Source organism: Salvelinus namaycush, chromosome 24, assembly GCF_016432855.1.
Source record: "Salvelinus namaycush isolate Seneca chromosome 24, SaNama_1.0, whole genome shotgun sequence".
Taxonomy (NCBI): Eukaryota; Metazoa; Chordata; class Actinopteri; order Salmoniformes; family Salmonidae; genus Salvelinus; species Salvelinus namaycush.
Genome location: NC_052330.1, coordinates 26,528,289 through 26,549,522, shown reverse-complemented (window position 1 = coordinate 26,549,522; position 21,234 = coordinate 26,528,289). Strand labels below are relative to the sequence as shown.

At 45.4% G+C, this 21,234-nt stretch overlaps 1 protein-coding gene across 1 annotated transcript in view; it reads right to left on the bottom strand.

Moving 5' to 3' along the window:
* Positions 1-525: 525 nt before the first annotated feature.
* Positions 526-21,234, bottom strand: part of LOC120019373 (1-phosphatidylinositol 4,5-bisphosphate phosphodiesterase beta-1-like) — an 81,121-nt gene continuing 60,412 nt past the window's right edge. Inside the window, exons 12-30 of the mRNA XM_038962663.1 lie at positions 18,823-18,909; positions 17,864-17,934; positions 17,576-17,672; positions 17,237-17,321; positions 16,213-16,337; positions 14,664-14,818; positions 14,214-14,378; positions 13,757-13,856; positions 13,533-13,637; positions 13,273-13,388; positions 9,156-9,288; positions 8,106-8,159; positions 7,660-7,879; positions 2,419-2,587; positions 1,827-1,903; positions 1,492-1,581; positions 1,106-1,163; positions 924-1,010; positions 526-579 (exon numbers count right to left, since the gene is read on the bottom strand). Of these exons, the coding sequence (XP_038818591.1) occupies positions 526-579; positions 924-1,010; positions 1,106-1,163; positions 1,492-1,581; positions 1,827-1,903; positions 2,419-2,587; positions 7,660-7,879; positions 8,106-8,159; positions 9,156-9,288; positions 13,273-13,388; positions 13,533-13,637; positions 13,757-13,856; positions 14,214-14,378; positions 14,664-14,818; positions 16,213-16,337; positions 17,237-17,321; positions 17,576-17,672; positions 17,864-17,934; positions 18,823-18,909 (2,048 nt within the window). The remainder of the gene's footprint in view (positions 580-923; positions 1,011-1,105; positions 1,164-1,491; positions 1,582-1,826; positions 1,904-2,418; positions 2,588-7,659; positions 7,880-8,105; positions 8,160-9,155; positions 9,289-13,272; positions 13,389-13,532; positions 13,638-13,756; positions 13,857-14,213; positions 14,379-14,663; positions 14,819-16,212; positions 16,338-17,236; positions 17,322-17,575; positions 17,673-17,863; positions 17,935-18,822; positions 18,910-21,234) is intronic.

The following is a 21,234-nucleotide window of genomic DNA, read 5'->3' as shown; positions in this document are numbered from 1 at the left end:
TGCATCCTCTTTCAGCATATGTCTGCTGCCTACCACGTCCTCATATAGATATCGCCAATACATTAGGTCTAGGTTAAAAAAAAGTGTACTTTATATTTCCATATACAATCGCAAGGTTTAGAAATGTATTTTACTTCCAAAACATGTAGCAACACAGCCATAGATTTGAGAGTATTCAGAGAGGGAACCATGGTGGAAAATAGACAACTGACCCATGCACCCAAGCACAGAGGAGATCACTGAGCGTGGGGAAGAGGGGGAAGAAACCATGGGAACTGGGTTTAGAGACCCAGCTACCTGTACATAGCAGAATGAGGAGACAGGATAGAGGGAAGAAAGGCCGTTCTGGCAGGGACAGTACTTTGGGACGGTTGGGTTGAGCGGCAGTTGACCATCAGGGTTATTGTAACAGAGAGGCAGGGTCAGAGGAAAGTTGCACATCCACTTGTTATCATTCTTCAGCTTTTGCCTTCTTATTAAAGCTTCCGTATACATTGTTATTAATGCTTAAGTATTGAAGCTGTATTAATGCACACAGATGCAGAATGTCTTACCCTGGTCCTCTGGGGATCCTCCTTCCTACAATCACAGTAACAATGGACATGATGGAAATGGTTAACCAATGGAACCTTTATGGGTTGAAAATATGTCTCTGTCCCAAATGGTACCCAATTCCCTTCATAGTGCACTATGGGTCCTGGTCAAAAGCAGGGCACTACTCTGTGGGTCCTGGTCAAAAGCAGGGCACTACCCTATGGGTCCTGGTCAAAAGCAGGGCACTACCCTATGATTCCTGGTCAAAAGCAGGGCACTATATAGGGAATAGGGTGACATTTGGTATGCATCCTATTCCTGACACTGAATGATTGGTTAGAAGCAACTTCATCCTACAGTTCTGTATTTGAGGGTAAACGTGTCCATACCTTGGGTTTCTCATCCACAATCTGCTGTCTGATGTCCTTGTGCTTCTCAAGTAGTCTCTCCATTCTCTTACTCTGAGCATCCTCCAACTACACAGACAGAGACAGAGGTAGGCGAGAGTAAGGTGTAGCCACACGCCGGCATGGACACACGCACACACACGTGCGCACACACACACACTTACCCGTTTGATATACTGCACCACCTCATTGACAAATGACCTGTTGATTTCCAGCTTCTCTCTGTAAACATATACAGATGTCAGCTCAAACCTCTCTTTAAGATTCCTCAAATGTAACCTTTACTTTAACAGTCAACAATCCTGATGTTCCTTGTTCCAATTTAGCTCAAAGGACCATATAAAAGTTGGTAGGTCTGCCTGATGACCTATGACCTACAAGCATTAAGTCTTTCTATGAAAAATTACGGAATATTTGTATTAAACTGGTCCTGTCGTGATCATTAGCTAGATCAGTCAGTCAGGCATGAATCTTCATCGCCATCTGGTGGCCTTAAGGAGCATGAACACTTATGTATTAGGAGGTCTCTTCCCCAACCCCATGTACTTACTCCTCTGTCACGTTCTTGTTGTTGGCCTTTGCTTCATTAATCTTCTCCTGTCTTTTCTTGTCCATCTTCTTCTTCACGTCTTTCTTTTCCCTGTGGAGAAATAGGAGGATAGTGAAACCCCATGAAATACATGCATACATGAGCTTCTTGTGTGTGTGTGTGTGTGTGTGTGTGTGTGTGTACGTGTGTGTGTGTACGTGTGTGTGTGTACGTGTGTGTGTGTACGTGTGTGTGTGTACGTGTGTGTGTGTACGTGTGTGTGTGTACGTGTGTGTGTGATTTTGTTTGTGAATGTGCTTTTGTTTGTGTGTGTGTGTGTGTGTGCACTTTTTTACTTGTCACAGATGTCTCTGATCTTCTTCAGCTGGACACTCTGACACTCCTCGGCTATGGTTGTCAACTTCTCCAACAGCTAGAGATCCACAGGAAAAAGAACACTGGTTATCCTACAGTTTGTTTGCCTCGTAGCATATGATAGCTGACTCATGCTTTCTGTTTAACTCAGGCATGACTTATCAGTTGACATTGGAGAATATAATTGGTCTGTCAGTATGGTTCTATTCATCATGGATAAACCCTGACACCTCATCCACACAAACTGTACACAGATCAGTTACTACACTCAGTCTTTCCATCTCACAAAGCAGTAGAGGAGCACTGGGAAATCTTTACACTGATCTAAGGTCAGCACAACAGGGTGATTTTGGCCATAAAGCCCGCATTTTTTCCTGAGTTGAGGGTTAATGCTGATTCAACGCAAATAATAGATCTACTGTATGTAGTTAGGTACGCTGGTCTCTAGTATAACTCTGGTTGAGGATATGGTTAGGTGTGTGTGTGTGTGTGTGTGTGTGTGTGTGTGTGTGTGTGTGTGTGTGTGTGTGCGTGAGTGCGTGGGTGTGTATGTGTGTGCATGCGTGCCTGTACCATTTTGTTGTGTTCTTTCTTCTGGTACTTCTCACTGTAATACTGCTCCTGTCTCAGTGTGAGTAGCTGTTGTTGCTGCTTCTCCTTCAGCTCAGACAGTCTCTGACTGGACTCCTGGTCCAACACACACAGCTCCTGCTCCAGGGTCGACAGGGACTGCTCCGACCTGCTAAACACACACGTAGGGGTTGATAATGTTCTTTAGTTGTGCCGGGATTGGGTAATGTTCCTATAGTTACACCGTGATTGGCTTAGTGTTCTGTCACTCATGGGGACACTACATCACCGCCAAATCTAAGGGTAGTCCCTTGGATGCTGCCATAGAGTTACATTAGAAGTGCCCATCCAAGAAGGTTCAAGGTCATTGGCCACAGATAAAATGACGTCTAATCACGTTATATCTACAGTAGCTTATGTCCAATCAACATCATACTTTCAAAATCTTATCTAGCAAGCTAGCAGTCATCATCATGAATCAAGTCGACAGTCTACTGGCAAATCCTTTTTAAATTAGGAGAAATTATAGATAAAATGTATTGGTGCTCATCGGCCATTGGACATAAACATTACAGGTAAGATTAGGGAGGTAAAGCAATAAATAGGTCGTAGTGGCGAAGTAATTACAATTTAGCAATTAAACACTGGAGTGATAGATGTGCAGAAGATGAATGTGCAAGTAGAGATACTGGGGTGCAAAGGAGCAAAAAATAAATAAAAATAACAATATGGGGATGAGGTAGTTGGATGGGCTATTTACAGATGGGCTACGTACAGGTGCAGTGATATGTGAGCTGCTCTGACAGCTGATGCTTAAAGTTAGTGAGGGGGATATTGGTCTCCAGCTTCAGTGATTTTTGCAGTTCGTTCCAGTCATTAGCAACAGAGAACTGGAAGGAAAGGCGGCCAAATGAGGAATAGGCCTTGGGGGTGACCAGTGAAATATACCTGCTGGAGCGCGTGCTACGGGCAGGTGCTGCTATGGTGACCAGTGAGCTGAGATAAGGCGGGGCTTTACCTAGCAAAGACTTATAGATGACCTGGAGCCAGTGGGTTTGGCGACGGATATGAAGCAAGGGCCAACCAACGAGAGCATACAGGTCGCAGTGGTGGGTAGTATATGGGGCTTTAGTGACAAAACGGATAGCACTGTGATAGACTGCATCCAATTTGCTGAGTAGAGTGTTGGAGGCTATTTTATAAATGACATCGCCGAAGTCAAGGATCGGTAGGATAGTCAGTTTTACGAGGGTATGTTAGGCAGCATGAGTGAAGGATGCTTTGTTGAGAAATAGGAAGCTGATTCTAGATTTCATTTTTGATTGGAAATACGAGTCTTAATGTGAGTCTGTAAGGAGAGTTTACAGTCTAACCAGACACCTAGGTATTTGTAATTGTCCACATATTATAAGTCAGAACTGTCCAGAGTAGTGATGCTGGACGGGCGAGCAGGTGCGGGCAGTGATTGGTTGAAGAGCATGCATTTAGTTTTACTTGCATTTAAGAGCAGTTGGAGGCCACGGAAGGAGAGTTGTATGGCATTGAAGCTCGTCTGGAGGTTAGTTAACACAGTGTCCAAAGAAGGGCCAGTATACAGAATGGTGTCGTCTACGTAGAGGTGGATCAGAGAATCACCAGCAACAAGAGTGACATCATTGATGTATACAGAGAAAAGAGTCGGCCTGAGAATTGAACCCTGTGGCACCCCCATTGAAACTTCCAGACGTCCGGACAAGTTCCTATTTGACACACTGAACTCTATCTGAGAAGTAGTTGGTGAACCAGGCGAGGCAGTCATTTGAGAAACCAAGGCTGTTGAGTCTGCCGATAAGAATGTTGTGATTGCCAGAGTCGAAAGCCTTGGCCAGGTCGATGAATACGGCTACACAGTATTGTCTCTTATCGATGGCGGTTATAATATCGTTTAGGACCTTGAGCGTGGCTGAGGTGCACCCATGACCAGCTCGGAAACCAGATTGCATAGCGGAGAAGGTATGGTGAGACTCGAAATGGTTGGTGATCTGTTTGTTAACTTGACTTTCGAAGACCTTAGAAAGGCAGAGTAGGATAGATATAGGTCTGTAACAGTTTGGGTCTAGAGTGTCTCCCCCTTTGAAGAGGGGGATGACCGCGGCAGCTTTCCAATATATGGGGATCTCAGACGATACAAAAGAGAGGTTGAACAGGCTAGTAATAGGGGTTGCAACAATTGCGGCAAATCATTTTAGAAAGAGAGGGTCCAGATTGTCTAGCCCAGCTGATTTGTAAGGGTCCAGGTTTTGCAACTCTTTCAGAACATCAGCTATCTGGATTTGAGTGAAGGAGAAATGGGGGTGCAGGGCTGTTGACCGGGGTAGGGGTAGCCAGGTGGAAAGCATGGCCAGCCGTAGAAAAATGCTTATTGAAATTCTCAATTATCGTGGATTTATCAGTGGTGACAGTGTTTCCTAGCCTCAGTGCAGTGGGCAGCTGGGAGGAGGTGCTCTTATTCTCCATGGACTTTACAGTGTCCCAGAACCTTTCGGAGTTTGTGCTACAGAATGCAAATTTCTGTTTGAAAAACCTAGCCTTAGCTTTCCTAACTGCCTGTGTATATTGGTTCCTAACTTCCCTGAAAAGTAGCATATCGCGGGGGCTATTCGAAGCTAATGCAGTACGCCACAGGATGTTGTTGTGCTGTTCAAGGGCAGTCAGGTCTGGAGTGAACCAATGGCTATATGTATCTGTTCCTGGTTCTACATTTTGTGAATGGGGCATTCTTATTTAAGATGGTGAGGAAAGCACTTTTAAAGAATAACAAGGCATCCTCTACTGACGGAATGCCTTTTTGAAATCTGACAAAGCGGCTGGATTAACAAGAATTAAGCTTTTAAATGATGTAAGACACTTGTATCTTCATGAATGTTTAATATTACGAATTTAGTATTTTTGAATTTCGCACTCTGCAATTTCCCCGGATGTTGTCAAGGTGGGTCGCTAGCGGCACGTCTATCCCTAAAAGATAACAAGAAGCAACGGTGAGAGACTTGTTTCTGGAAAGGTGGATTTTTAGAAGAAAAAGCTTGAATTGTTTGGGCACAGACCTGGATAGTATGACAGAGCTCTGCAGGCTGTCTCTGCAGTAGATTGCAACTCTGCCCCCTTTGGCAGTTCTATCTTGTCCGAAAATGTATAGTTAGGGATGGAAATGTCAGGATTTTTGGTGGCCTTCCTAAGCCAGGATTCAGACACGGCTAGGACATCCGGGTTGGCAGAGTGTGCTAAGGCAGTGAATAAAACAAACTTGGGGAGGAGGCTTCTAATGTTAACATGCATGAAACCAAGGCTTTTACGGTTACAGAAGTCAACAAATGAGAGCGCCTGGGGATGGGAGTGGAGCTAGGCGCTGCAGGGCCTGGATTCACCTCTACATCACCAGAGGAACAGAGGAGGAGTAGGATAAGGGTACAGCTAAAGGCTAAAAGAACTGGTTCTGGGCGCGGAAGAATAGATTCAAGGCATAATGTACAGACAAGGGTATGGTAGGATGTGAATAAGGTGGAGGTAAACCTAGGCAATGAGTGATGATGAGAGGTTTTGCCTCTTGAGACACCATTTAAACCAGGTGAGGTCACCGCATGTGTGGGAGGTGAAACAAATGGGCTAGCTAAGGCATATTGAGCAGGGCAAGAGTCTCTACAGTGAAATAAGACAATAATCACTAACCAAAACAGCAATGGACAAGACATATTGACATTAGGGAGAGACATGCGTAGCCGAGTAATCATAGGGACCAGTGGGAGGCTAGGCGAGCTGGAGACATGGCGATTCAGACAGCTAGCGGGCCGGGGATAGCAGAGTAGCAGAAGGGCCTTAGGGGGGACGTCGCGGTGGAAGAAGTCTGTTGTTTGTTGCCCCCTCGGACGGTTACGTCGGCAGACCAGTCGTGTTGGATTGGCAGGGCTCCGTGTAGGCAGTAAAAGGGTCCAGGCAAAATAGGTATTGTTGCTCAAGAAATTGGCTGATGGTCCTCTTCAGCTAACAGTCTGATATGCTCTAGACAGCTAGCGAGCCGCGGATGGGCCTTCAGGGAACGTCGCAACGGAGGAGCCTGTTGAAACACCTCGGCGGATTACGTAGGTAGACCAGTCGTGGCTGAATCGGCGGGCCTCCGTGTCGGCAGTAAAAGGGGTCCAGGCCAATTGGCAAAATATGTATTGTAGCCCAAGGAGTGGCTGATGGACCAGGGAGATATGTATACTGTAGCTAAGAAAGTAATACTAAGTGTATGTTGTGTGGTAAGCTGTTAGTAGCCCATGTGCATCACCCTAATAATTTGATCCCTTTCCCCCTCTTAATTTCACCTACTGTTCTGACTTGCTGGTGCAAATGTATCCTATTGCCTGTTTTAGAGAAATGTCATCATCAAATATTGTAAGAGCTTTCATTGTCTGCTTATATGCCCCCTTTATTTATCCTATGGTTTTGACTTGGTGTACAGGGAGAATACTGTAAGAACGCCCCATGTTCTGAGTCCTAGCTCGTTCGTTAATGTCTTAATCAAAATTACAGATTGCCTCTTATCTGCTTGTCGTCCCCTTATGCCATAGTTTGTACATCTCAATAGTCATTAGAAACCACATTTGTTTAAGCAAGTCAGCCATATCAGCTATGTTTTTTTTTAAAGGCAATAAATTCGGCTGAATGAACTGTCTCGCTGCCAGACAAGGCGTAGCAGTGGTAAGGTGTTGGGACTTCTGTTGGGAGAGTTTGTGGGCACCGTTTGTCACCGTTATAGTGCAATGAATCTATTGTTTAGTGTTGTGTTGTGTAGTGGCTTTGCTGGCATGGATTATTTTTTTGCTTTGCCTACCAATATTTATATCCTAAAATCGCCACTGGTGAGAGGAATAGAGGGATACAGAAAGAAGGGCAGGGAGGAGGACTAAGAGGAGGAGAAGAAGAGCAGGGAGGAGGACTAAGAGGAGGAGGAGAAGAAGAGTAGCGGAGGAGGACTAAGAGGAGGAGAAGAAGAGTATCGGAGGAGGACTAAGAGGAGGAGAAGAAGAAGAGTAGTGGAGGAGGACTAAGAGGAGGAGGAGAAGAAGAGTAGCGGAGGAGGACTAAGAGGAGGAGAAGAAGAGTATCGGAGGAGGACTAAGAGGAGGAGAAGAAGAAGAGTAGTGGAGGAGGACTAAGAGGAGGAGGAGAAGAAGAGTAGCGGAGGAGGACTAAGAGGAGGAAAAGAAGAGCAGGGCTACCTACCTTTTCTTACCATCACGTTTGTGGCTCTTCTGCAGCGCGGAGGTCCTGCGCTGGTGCTGGTTCTGCAGCTCTGCAGCCCTGGCCGTGTGCTCCTTGATCATCTCGCTGGTCTTACGGTGGTGTTTCCTTACCAACTCCTTCATCTCTTTATACTGCTTCCTCTGCTCCCTCACAAAGCCCTTCTGCTGCTTCAACTCCTCTACTGTCTGGGCCTCCATCTCTGGAGGAAGGAGGGATGGAAAGAAGAGAGAGAGGGAGTGAGAGAGAGAGAGAGAGAGAGAGAAAATATGTGTTTTGATCAATGACTTTCTTCCTGCCAGTTTTTGCTTCTTTACATACAGGGTGCACAATTCTGTGATGTTTCAGATTGGTGTAATGCCAGTACAGATAGACAAATGACCACACATGTTCACTTAGCTTGTTACTGAGTCTTACTCTAGTCTTACCTGTGAGAACACTCTGAATGACATCCTCAGTCTTCACTGCAGTTTTCACTGAACCTGATGAACAATATACACCTGTTAGTGCGGGTTTTGGCAGGTTGTATCTGGCAACCCAAGTGGGTGGTAAATGTGTTGTGGAATGCCAAATGTAAGTTAACTGGTTGCCATATCGGAGTCACAGTCATGATAAACTACATGGCAAAAAATATGTGGACACAGCCATGCAAGCTCCATAGACAAACATTGGCAGTAGAATGGCCTTACAGAAGAGCTGAAACAACAAGTCAGTTCATCAAATTTCTGCCCTGCCCCAGCTGGTCAACTGTAAGTGCTGTTATTGTGAAGTGGAAACGTCTAGGAGCAACACTGGCTTAGCCGCGAAGTGGTAGGCCACACAAGCTTACAGAACGGAACCGCCGAGTGCTGAAGCCCGTATCGCTTAAAAATCATCTGTCCTTGGTTTCAATAATCACTACAGAGTTCCAAACTGCCACTGGAAGCAACCTCAGCACAAGAACTGTTCATCGGGAGCTTCATGAAATGGGTTTCCATGGCCAAGCAGCCGCACACAAGCCTAAGATTACCATGTGCAATGCCAAGCATCAGCTGGAGTGGTGGCCGATACAGAAATGATTTGTCGAGATTGGTGTGTAAAAACATGACTGGCCTGCCCTGATCTCAACCCCATCAAACAACTTTGGAATTAAGAGCCAGGTCTAATCGCTCAACATCAGTTCCCAACCTCACTAATGCTCCTGGCTGAATGGAAGCAAGTCCCCGCAGCAATGTTCCAACATCTAGTGGAAAGCCTTCCCAGAAGAGTGGAGGCTGTTTTCGCAGCAAAGGGGGGACCAACTCCATATTAATGCACATGATTTTGGAATGAGATGTTTGACGAGCAGATGTCCACATACTTTTGGTCATGTAGTATTTGTTTGTTTGATTTTTCCTCATGAAGCGCTTTGAGATTTCTATTATGAAAAGCGCTATAGAAGTTTAATAAATTATTATTATTATTATTACTGTAAGTTCAAGTGGAGATTTGACCTCTACCTGTGGGCTGTGGCTGGTGGCTGACCAGGCTGGGGGGTTTGGAGGAGATGATGGGGGCGTGGCTGACCCCGTTCTCTGCTGGCAAGGTCACCCGGGGGTCAGGCTCCATTGGATCATCACCAGCCGCCTCCACCTATCAATCAAATACATTGACAGCGCAACTGATAAGGTGCCTTTATGAGGCATTTTTTACTGGGCCTCAAAGCACTTTATCAGGTCCACACAGTACTGGTCACATTGACTTATCACATCATCTGACTAGAGTGTAAGCGTCTGCCCAATGTACTGTACAGTTGAAGTCGGAAGTTTACATACACCTGAGCCAAATACATTTAAACTCAGTGTTTCACAATTCCTGACATTTAATCATAGTAAAAAATCCCTGTTTTAGGTCAGTTAGGATCACCACTTAATTTTAAGAATGTGAAATGTCAGAATAATAGCAGAGAGAATGATTTATTTCAGCTTTTATTTCTTTCATCACATTCCCAGTAGTTCAGAAGTTTACATACACTCAGTTAGTATTTGGTAGCATTGCCTTTAAATTGTTGAACTTGGGTCAAACGTTTCGGGTAGCCTTCCACAAGCTTCCCACAATAAGTTGGGTGAATTTTGGCCCATTCCTCCTGACAGAGCTGGTGTAACTGAGTCAGGTTTGTAGGCCTCCTTGCTCGCACACGCTTTTTCAGTTCTGCCCACAAATCTTCTATAGGATTGGAGGTCAGGGCTTTGTGATGGCCACTCCAATACCTTGACTTTGTTGTCCTTAAGCCATTTTGCCACAACTTTGGAAGTATGCTTGGGGTCATTGTCCATTTGGAAGACCCATTTGCGACCAAGCTTTAACTTCCTGACTGATGTCTTGAGATGTTGCTTATACATCGTTTTCCTGCCATCTATTTTGTGAAGTGCACCAGTCCCTCCTGCAGCAAAGCACCCCCACAACATGATGCTGCCACCCCCGTTGTCATGACTTCCGCCGAAGTCGGCTCCTCTCCTTGTTCGGGCGGCATTCGGCGGTCGACGTCACCGGTCTTCTAGCCATCGGCGCTCCATTTTTTCATTGTTACATTTTTTTTGTCTTGTTCCCCGCACACCTGGTTTACATTCCCTAATCACACTGCATATATATATTCCTCTCTTCCCCCCATGTCTTTGTGTGGAATTGTTTTGTTTTGTTTTTATTGTATCGCGCCAGTCTGTTTTTTTCACCCTGGGCATTGCCTGTACCCTATTGGGGAAATTTTGGTGAAACTTATGGTTGTATTCTTGACGGTATTTTGCGCTTGTCATTTTTGCCGGTTGGCTTGAGTTGTAGCTGTTTGTGCCCGTCTGTTATTGCTCTTGGCAAATAAAGTCGCCTGATCACCTATCTCTGCTCTCCTGCACTTGACTCGAATGACCAGCAGCAAAAACCCTGACACCCGTGCTTCACGGTTGGGATGGTGTTCTTCGGCTTGCAAGCCTCCCCCTTTTTCCTCCAAACATAACGATGGTCATTATGGCCAAAGTTCTATTTTTGTTTCATCAGACCAGAGGAAATTTCTGCAAAAAGTACGATATTTGTCCCCATGTGCAGTTGCAAACCATAGTCTGGCTTTTTTCTGGCGGTTTTGGAGCAGTGGCTTCTTCCTTGCTGAGCGGCCTTTTAGGTTATGCCGATACAGGACTCGTTTTACTGTGGATATAGATACTTTTGTACCTGTTTCCTCCAGCATCTTCACAAGGTCCTTTGCTGTTGTGCTGGGATTGATTTACACTTTTCGCACCAAAGTACGTTCATCTCTAGGAGACAGAATGCGTCTCCTTCCTGAGCGGTATGCTGGCTGCTTGGTCCCATGGTGTTTGTACTTGCGTACTATTGTTTGTACAGATGAACGTGGTACCTTCAGGCGTTTGGAAATTGCTCCCAAAGATGAACCAGACTTGTGGAGGTCTACAATTTCTTTCTGAGGTCTTGGCTGATTTCTTTTGATTTTCCCATGATGTCAAGCAAAGAGGCACTGAGTTTGAATGTAGGCCTTGAAATACATCCACAGGTACACCTCCAATTGACTCAAATTATGTCAATTAGCCTATCAAAAGCTTCTAAAGCCATGGTATCATTTTATGGAATTTTCCAAGCTTTTTAAAGGCACAGTCAACTTAGTGTATGTAAACTTCTGACCCACTGGAATTGTGATACAGTGAATTATAAGTGACATAATCTGTCTGTAAACAATTGTTGGAAAAATTACTTGCGTCATGCACAAAGTAGATGTCCTAACCGACTTGCCAAAACTATAGTTTGTTAACAAGACATTTGTGGAGTGGTTGAAAAACGAGTTTTAATGACTCCAACCAAAGTGTATGTAAACTTCCGACTTCAACTGTATGTCACATTACAACCCAACACATACATGATTCTGCTCAATGTTTTTGCGGCCTATGCAATGAGATGAGAGTAGAACCATACGATTCCATGACTCTATCACAAACAAGCTACTGTACGTCAAATATACAACACCACAATCAACACACCACACACACAGAGCGTACCTGCAGCCTGTTGGAAACCTTGTAGACATAGCTGTGGTACCCCACTCTCAGCATGGCTCAGATCATAGTCACACTGACAACACTCTCTAACGTTTCACTAACATTTAGCCAATGTTCTCCTTACGTTGTCTCAAAGGTCTCCTAAAGCTCTCTACTACTTTCTCCAAACGTTTCCTCTAGGTTCTCCCAACGTTCTCTCTAGGTTCTCTTCAACCCTGACTTGTTGTAGTACTTGGCGTGTATTTCTTTCAAATACTATTCCACTAAACCACCTGTTACTGAGTCCTCCCTCCCTGAGCTGGTTCTGTTTTCCTTGGCTCTCCTCTTCTATCTAATCAATTCAGTTAAAGGGGCTTTATTGGCATGGGAAACATATGTTAACATCGCCAAAGCAACTGAAGTAGATCATAAACAAAAGAAAAATAAACAATGAAAAAATTAACAGTAAACATTACACTCACAGAAGTTCCAAAAGAATAAAGACATTTCAAATGTCATATTATGTATATATACAGTGTTGTAACGATGTGCAAATGGTTAAAGTACAAATGGGAAAATAAATAAACATAAATATGGGTTGTATTTACAATGGTGTTTGTTCTTCACTGGCTGCCCTTTTCTTGTGGCAACAGGTCACAAATCTTGCTGCTGTGATGCACACTGTTGTATTTCACCCAGTAGATATGGGAGTTTATCAAAATCGGGTTTGTTTTTGAATTCTTTGTGAATCTGTGTAATCTGAGGGACATATGTGTCTCTAATATGGTCATACAATTGGCAGGAGGTTAGGAAGTGCAGCTCAGTTTCCACCTCATTTTGTTGGTAGTGTGCACATAGCCTGTCTTCTCTTGAGAGCCAGGTCTGCCTACGGCAGCCTTTCTCAATAGCAAGGCTATGCTTACTGAGTCTGTACATAGTCAAAGCTTTCCTTAATCTTGGGTCAGTTACAGTGGTCAGGTATTCTGCCACTGTGTACTCTCTGTTTAGGGCCAAATAGCATTCTAGTTTGCTCAGTTTCTTTGTTAATTCTTTCCAATGTGTCAAGTAATTATCTTTTAGTTTTTTCATGATTTGGTTTAATCTCCCTCTCCCTCTGTCTCTGCACCTCCAGTGGAAAGCCCACTAACTCACTAGGCGACCGTTGCCATGGTGTCGGCATGTACAAGCTCTCCATTGACTGTCCCTGTGGGTAATAAGCTCAACCCATCCACCGTCCCTCACCTCATAACCCTCACCCCGCAATTCCTAACCCCTGGTCAATAGCTCTAACCCAATCTCTTCACAAAGCGACAGGCCTCAGTTCCTAACCCCTGGTCAATAGCTCTAACCCAATCATCTCTTCACAAAGCGACAGGCCTCAGTTCCTAACCCCTGGTCAATAGCTCTAACCCAATCATCTCTTCACAAAGCGACAGGCCTCAGTTCCTAACCCCTGGTCAATAGCTCTAACCCAAAGAGAGGACTACTGCCTGGGGAGATGCTCATTGATCTGTTACAGGTCGATTAGTGTGGGGATGACACACACACACACACACACACACAAGCTCACACACACAGACTAATACAAAAACACACACACCTCTTTGCTGTCCTCCTCCTCTGCCCCCTCCTCCAAAGTGAGAGCTGCCAGTTGATTGGCTCTCTGCTCCATCAGGTTGACGTAACGGATGGGATTGGACAATGCCTCGATGACATCTGAGAAAGAGATCAGAGTGAGGGAGGGGACAGAATGTATCATAGATGATGTTATGTAAGCCAGTGGAAAAATCAACATGGTTAGAACTCTATGGTTAGTTACTGTATTTTCCAGTATTCTGTAAGGTATGTCAACCGCTGTACCTGCAAATGTATCAGGGACATAGTCCTTGACCTCTACGTAGACAAACAAAGCAGGGAGGGTCAGAGCCTGGTTCTTCTCATTCCTCAGACCAATGTAGTGATAACCTGGAACACACACACATGGGTCGGTGATCAGAAGTTCAAGGACTGCTTACACAGTATCACTCAAGCAGAACAATGGACCAGAATGGTAGTCAGTCAGGCTAACAGGCTGTAAGCCTCACCTGGGCGGATGGCATTCACAGGAATGATGCGATGGCCAATGAACTTCCCTCCATCTTCAAACACAGATATCCTCATCGAGGCCAGTGTGGGCAGTACCACCTGCGGAACGACAGACACACAGAAACACAGACACACAGACACACAGACACACACACACATGTAAGAAAGGAGACACTTTGATAACGACAGCCTCCTCCTCCTAGATAATGTTGACAGATTACCCTGGGAGGTCTGGATTGTTTTCATTATTAAGAACTACAAATCCCATAACACTTTGCTCTATGATGTTTTAAACAGTAATTTACACACATAATTCAATCGAACATTATGTACATCTATAGGTGTGCATTCTTGAAGATCAAGGTCTCCTCCTCCCAGATAATGTTGACAGCATTACCTTCAGTGATCTTAAAGAACTACAAATCCCATAACAGTCTGCGCTACATTGTGGTTTACCTTCTTGAGGACAAAGGCCTCCTCCTCCCAGACAGGGTTGACAGCGTTGCCCTGAGACGTCTTGGTCTTAAAACCTTTCCTTCTGGTGTCCACCGGCAGACCAAACATGTCTATCTCCACATACGTCCCCACCTTCTTATCGGTCAGGAACTGGCCTGAGATGATCTGGAGGGAGATAGATGAAGATATTAAGTGTGAGAGTTGTAATGTCCGTGCACACATACACAAGCGTACACACACGCACATGCGCGCAGGCACACACGCACACACATGTACGCAAGCATACACACACACACACACACACACACACACACACACACACACACACACACACACACACACACACACACACACACACACACACACACACACACACACACACACACACACACACACACACACACACACACACACACACACACACACACACACAGATACACAGATACACACCTTAACAGACAATGTGTTGGCTACGATGCCGTCCACAGTGCTCTCAGCGAAGGGATCAAAGTGTTTGTCTGGTCGTCTCATGAACTCTGGTTTCAGCCTGTAACCACACTTTCCATTGTACTCATACATACCCAGGTTCAACATCATGGACAGGTCTGAAGGAGAGAGAGAGAGAGGGAGGGGGGGAGAGAGAGCGAGAAGGGGGTAGAGAGAGGAAGAGGGGAGAGAGATAGATAAAGAAAGGGGGAGAGAGGTTAAGGGAAAGAGAGAGAGAGGGCAGAGAGAGAGAGAGAGGGAGGGGGGAGAGAGAGAGAGAAGGGGTAGAGAGAGGGAGAGGGGGAGAGAGATAGATAAAGAAAGGGGGAAGGAGAGGTTAAGGGAAAGAGAGAGAGAGGGCAGAGAGAGAGGGATAAATATACATAGGGAGGGAGAGAGAGAGGTAAAGGGAGTGAGGGAGGGCAGAGAGAGAGATAGAGGGGGGAGGGAGATATATTCAGGAGGGAGAGAGAGAGAGAGAGAGAGAGGGAGAAAGAGAGGGAAGGAGAGAGAGAGGGAGGGAGAAAGAGATCGAGAGAGAGGGGAGGGAGAGGGATATAGATACAGAGGGAGAGTGAGAAAATGGAGGAAAGGGAGAGGGAGAGTGAAAGACATAGAAAGATGGGGGAGATAGGGGGATGGAGAAGGAGAGGGCGAGAGAGAAGAGAAAGAGTGAGGGGAGAGAGAGATGGAGGGAGAGAGACACAAATCAAATCAAATGTTGTTAGTCACATGCGCCGAATACAACAGGTGTAGACCTTACAGTGAAATGCTTACTTACGAGCCCTTAACCAACAATGCAGTTAAAAAATATATAATAATATATAATAACATATATATGAATAAGAAATAAAAGTAACAAGTAATTAAAGAGCAGCAGTAAAATAACAATAGCGAGACTATATAGAGGGGGGTACCGGTACAGAGTCAACGGGGGCACCAGTTAGTCGAGGTAATTGAGATAATACGTAGGTAGAGTTATTAAAGTGACTACGCATAGATGATAACAACAGAGAGTAGCAGCAGTTTAAAAGAGGAGGGGGCAATGCAAATAGTCTGGGTAGCCATTTGACTAGATGTTCAGGAGTCTTATGGCTTGGGGGTAGAAGCTGTTTAGAAGCCTCTTGGACCTAGACTTGGCACTTCGGTACCGCTGGCCGTGCGGTAGCGGTACCACATAGGGAGGGAGGAAGAGAGGGAGAGGAAAGAGAGAGGGAGAGGAGAGAGAGATGGAGGGAGATAGGTACAGAGGGAGGAAGAGAGGGAGAGGAAAGAGAGAGGGAGGGGGAGAGAGAGAGAAGGTGGGAGAGAGAGAGAGAGCGGGATGGATTGATGGATGGAGGGAGCGGGAAAGAGAGAGAGAGGGAGATGAGAAGAAGGGAGAGAGGTGTTAGAAAGATACAGAGGTACACACATAGCCCTTCCCATACTCAGGTTCAACTATGTAAACAGCTCTGAGAGATATATATCACCTTAATAAAATAGTGTGTGTGTGTGTTGATGTAGTTCTTACCTATGGTCTGGAAGTTCAGGGCCACCAGTTGACAGCCCGCATTCCAGAAGAGCTGAGGGTTGTAGTTGGAGGAGTCTACTCTGGTGCCTTTAGGGTAGATACGACTCAGCTGCAGCTTGTTATACCTGGACACGCTCCGTTAAGGAGAGGACACCGTGGGCCTTATCAACCATGCATTCATTTCTCCCAACATGTTGGCGTACGTGGAGATTCTAGGATTTGGGTGCGCAAGAACACATATGGGTGTTTTCATTGATGATTCAGAGCCATTCTATATTTCTAAGCTCGTGAACGAGTGTTACAATCCAGCCTGGAAAATGCACTCCATCACCTTTTATGATAACAAAAACACTGTCATTTGTAGTATGATTTGAAGATGTTGGAACTGGGCCATGTCCGTTTCTAAAAGAAGGTGTGGGCAGAATGTTTTCATCTTTTTCAGCTACTTTTCCAACTTAAAATGCATGTCGCCTATAGCTGCTAAACACTGCCAGCACATTCTGAAAGATTGTCTTTTCAACAATTTAAAAGTAAATGCTGCCTACAGCCCGCAATTCTCTGCAAAAGATGAATTGTTGTTCAATATTTTGTTTATCAATGCATGATTGTCTTTCTATCTCCTTAAACATGTTATTATGTCCAGCTCCTATTGCACAGTAATACTGTAGCCTACCCATACTGACATAGGCTACAAGTCTATTTACTGTTGAGCATGTTTGGCTATTGAATGAGCAATGGATAAATAATAGCCTAATATTTGTTGTGTAGCTGGAATAACCCAGTCAGTTGATCAACCACTAGAAGTTGAGCGTACGCATGGTCTGAGATTTGTGCGGATACACACACTTTCTCGTCAAGTTTAAAATTAAAAAATACTAACCTTTTGATAAATGAGGCTCCTGGACTTAACCAGGTGATTTACAAGTTCACCTTGCTTCTGGTGTACTTTTTGACTCGAGACAGTTTCAACAAATGAAAGAATTTGAACAGAATTTGAATATTTCACACAGAGTGGGAAGGATACTCAACAAACTCCACAGGTGACTTGGTGAGCTGCTCCAAGGCTTTGGTCTCCACAAACGATGACATCTGATAGCTCCGATTGATCTCTGGAACAACAGCAATTGATTGATTGATAAATTCATTTAAAAAATTGCATAACTTTTGGGATTTATTATTTTTTTGCTTTCAAATGCACCTGAATGTTAAACAGTACATCTGTGAGAGTACATCTGTGAGAACAGAACAACTCATTTGAGTTGGTGTGTATTCAAAGTGCCAAAAAATGTGGTTCACAATTGCAATAAATATTTAAGTGTGGTCTAAACAGGTGTTGAGTTGTGGTCACGAGTGATGGTCCTACTTTTGGAGGCCTCGAAGGAGTTAAATTTGACTGGCTGGACATAACTGACTAGGTTGGACATCTCCTCTGTGGCAAACGCCTCGCTGCCCGCTGTACCCTGGAGGAGGAACACACAACAGTCAGAAAGAGAATCCTCCTCTCCTCCCTCCTCCTCTCCTCTCCTTGTTTGACTATTGAAACGTAGTCAGAGAAGTAAGTGTGTTTTTGAATCTCCACTAGGGGGCAGCCTAAGAACACAATACATGTAACAAGAGACCTGATGGCGCAGGAGAAAGAATGAAGATGTACCTCATCCATGGACCCCTTTTTACAGTCATCGTCATCATCATCCTCATCGTCACTCTCTGCCTCAACTTCACCTGAAAGACAAACGCAGATTTAAGTTAGCTTCTCAGACTACATGCTGGTGATTACTGAAGGCTGTATGGTCAGAGAGCAAGCCCCAGGGGTTAGACTTCTGAAGGGGGTGGATGGAGCTGTAAGCAATATGGAAATAGATCCACCAAGCTTTTCAGTGGGGTTACTGTAGGGCCACTTAGGGAAAAGGGTGGAGGGAGCTAGAGATAGGGGGTATAGGAAAAGGAATTAAGGGAAGGAGCTAGAGAAAGGGAATAGGGGAAGGAAGAAACTAAGGAAATGACTAGGTTTTAGAACTAGGGCTACTAAGGGTTGTTTTAGGACCAGGTAAAAGAGGAGGAGGAGTGTCTGATGGGGTATTTCTATGTATTATGGATATCCATTGGTTCCTGCCAAGGCAGTAGCTACTCTTCCTAGGGTCCAGCAAAATTAAGGCAGTTATATCCAATTAAAAACATTACATTACCTTTCACAACAGATTTCACAACACATTAAGTGTATGCCCTTTTGGCCCCTGCTCCACGACCACATATCTACAACACTAAATCCATGTGCACGTGTGTATAGTACGTATGTTATGTGTGTGTGCATGCGTGTGTCTATGCCTGTGTGTGTGTGACTCTTCACAGTCCCCGCTGTTCCATAAGGTGTATTTTTATCTGTTTTTTAATCAAATTTTACTGGTTGCATCAGTTACTTGATGTGGAATAGAATTCCATGTACAGACCAAGTTTATGGCTCGGAAAAGGCTATAAAGACACACCTGACACCCAAACCATATTTTGCTTCAGAATTGATAAAAAATGAGGTTAGAGTCAGGTTCAGTTTTAAGTTTTGGCTTGTCGGTTTAAGAGTAGCTGTGTCCTTATAGTCTTTCCCATATGGCTCACCGATGGACTTCCTTCCCTGTGATCTGAGGCTGAGCCCAGCGACCTCTATCGGCTGGGAGGACTCTGTCATCTCCTGGTTGGTCGACCCTGGTGGACAGCAAACAATCAATAACCATTATGTGATACTGTATATGCAGTGCAGGCAGGTGTCACTTTTAAATCGGAGGATGGACTCATTGTAATGGAATGGATGGAACAGTATCAAACACAGGAGGAATCCATTTCCATTCCTGCCATTACAATGAGCCTTTTCCGAGATATTTCCCTTCACCAGTCTCTACGAAATGCTTCAGAGATCAAGATGGACTGCTGTAGCGCAGGATGAAATGTGTCTGTGACTCTACCAGCAGGGGGCAGTGTGTACCTTTATTTAACTAGGCAAGTCAATTAAGAAATTCTTATTTACAATGACAGCCTAGGAACAGTAGGTTAACTGCCTTGTTCAGGTGCAGAACGACAGATGTTTACCTTGTCAGCTCAGGGATTTGATCTAGCAACCTTTCGGTTACTGGCCCATCGTTCTAACCACTAGGCTACCTGCCGCCCCAAGTGTGGCACATGGCTGGGAGTCCCAGTAGGCTGCTGTTGATGGATGCAGGGTGATTCTGTGTGAAGGGGAATGCTAAGAACATCCATCCTGCTGCCTGCCTCCCTGCCTGTCCTGTTCTGGTAAAGCATAGCTGTACCAGAGGCACCCGGGTAGCTATAAAACTTAACCTGACACATGCACACACATGCACAGAAGGACACTCATGCACAGAAGCATGCACACACACACATACACACACACAGTCTTGTACAACTAACCTTGTGTGGACACACAATTCAGTCCCATTCAAAATACCATTTCCCCTAACCCCTAACCCTTACCCTAACCTTAAGCCTAACCGTAACTCTAACCCTAGCTCCTAACCCTAACCATAAAACTAACCCTAGCTCCTAACCCTGACCTTAAACCTAATTCTAACCTTAATGCTAAACCCCCTAAAAGTAGAATTTGACCTTGTGGGGACCAACAAAATGCCCCCAGTTGGTCCAAATTAGTTTACTATTCTTGTAAACACGTCCGCGCGCACACACACACGTGCACACACACACACACACACGTGCACACACACACACACACACGTGCACACACACACACGTGCACACACACACACACACACGTGCACACACACGCACGCACGCACGCACGCACGCACGCACGCACGCACGCACGCACGCACGCACGCACGCGCCATAGCAGGGCATGCTGCAAGGAGGCATGAGGACTGCAGATGTGGCCAGGGCAATACATTGCAATGTCTGTACTGTGAGACGCCTAAGACAGTGCTACAGGAAGACAGGATGGACAGCTGATCGTCCTCGCAGTGGCAGACCACGTGTAACAATACCTGCACAGGATCGGTACGTCTGAACATCACACCTGCGGGACAGGTACAGGATGGCAACAACAACTGCCCGAGTTACACCAGGAACGCACAATCCCTCCATCAGTGCTCAGACTGTCTGCAATAGGCTGAGAGAGGCTGGACTGAGGGCTTGTAGGCCTATTGTAAGGCAGGTCCTCACCAGACATCACCAGCAACAACGTCGCCTATGGGCACAAACCCACCGGCGCTGGACCAGACAGGACTGGCAAAAAGTGCTCTTCACTGACGAGTCGCGATTTTGTCACACTAGGGGTGATGGTCGGATCCGCGTTTATTGTCGAAGGAATGAGCGTTACACCGAGGCCTGTACTCTGGAGCGGGATCGATTTGAAGGTGGAAGGTCCGTCATGGTCTGGGGCGGTGTGTCACAGCATCATTGGACTGAGCTTGTTGTCATTGCAGGCAATCTCAATGCTGTGCGTTACAGGGAAGACATCCTCCTCCCTCATGTAGTACCCTTCCTGCAGGCTCATCCTGACATGACCCTCCAGCATGACAATGCCACCAGCCATACTGCTCATTCTGTGCGTGATTTCCTGCAAGACAGGAATGTCAGTGTTCTGCCATGGCCAGCGAAGAGCCCGGATCTCAATCCCATTGAGCAAGTCTGGGACCTGTTGGATCGGAGAGTCAGGGCTAGGGCCATTCCCCCCAGAAATGTCTGGGAACTTGCAGGTGCCTTGGTGGAAGAGTGGGGTAACATCTCACAGCAAGAACTGGCAAATCTGGTATAGTCCATGAGGAGGAGATGCACTGCAGTACTTAATGCAGCTGGTGGCCACACCAGATACTGACTGTTACTTTTGATTTTGACCCCCCCCCCTTTGTTCAGGGACACATTATTCAATTTCTGATAGTCACATGTCTGTGGAACTTGTTCAGTTTATGTCTCAGTTGTTGAGTCTTGATATGTTCATACTAATATTTACACATGTTAAGTTTGAGTTTACTGTGTGTGTGTGTGTGTGTGTGTGTGTGT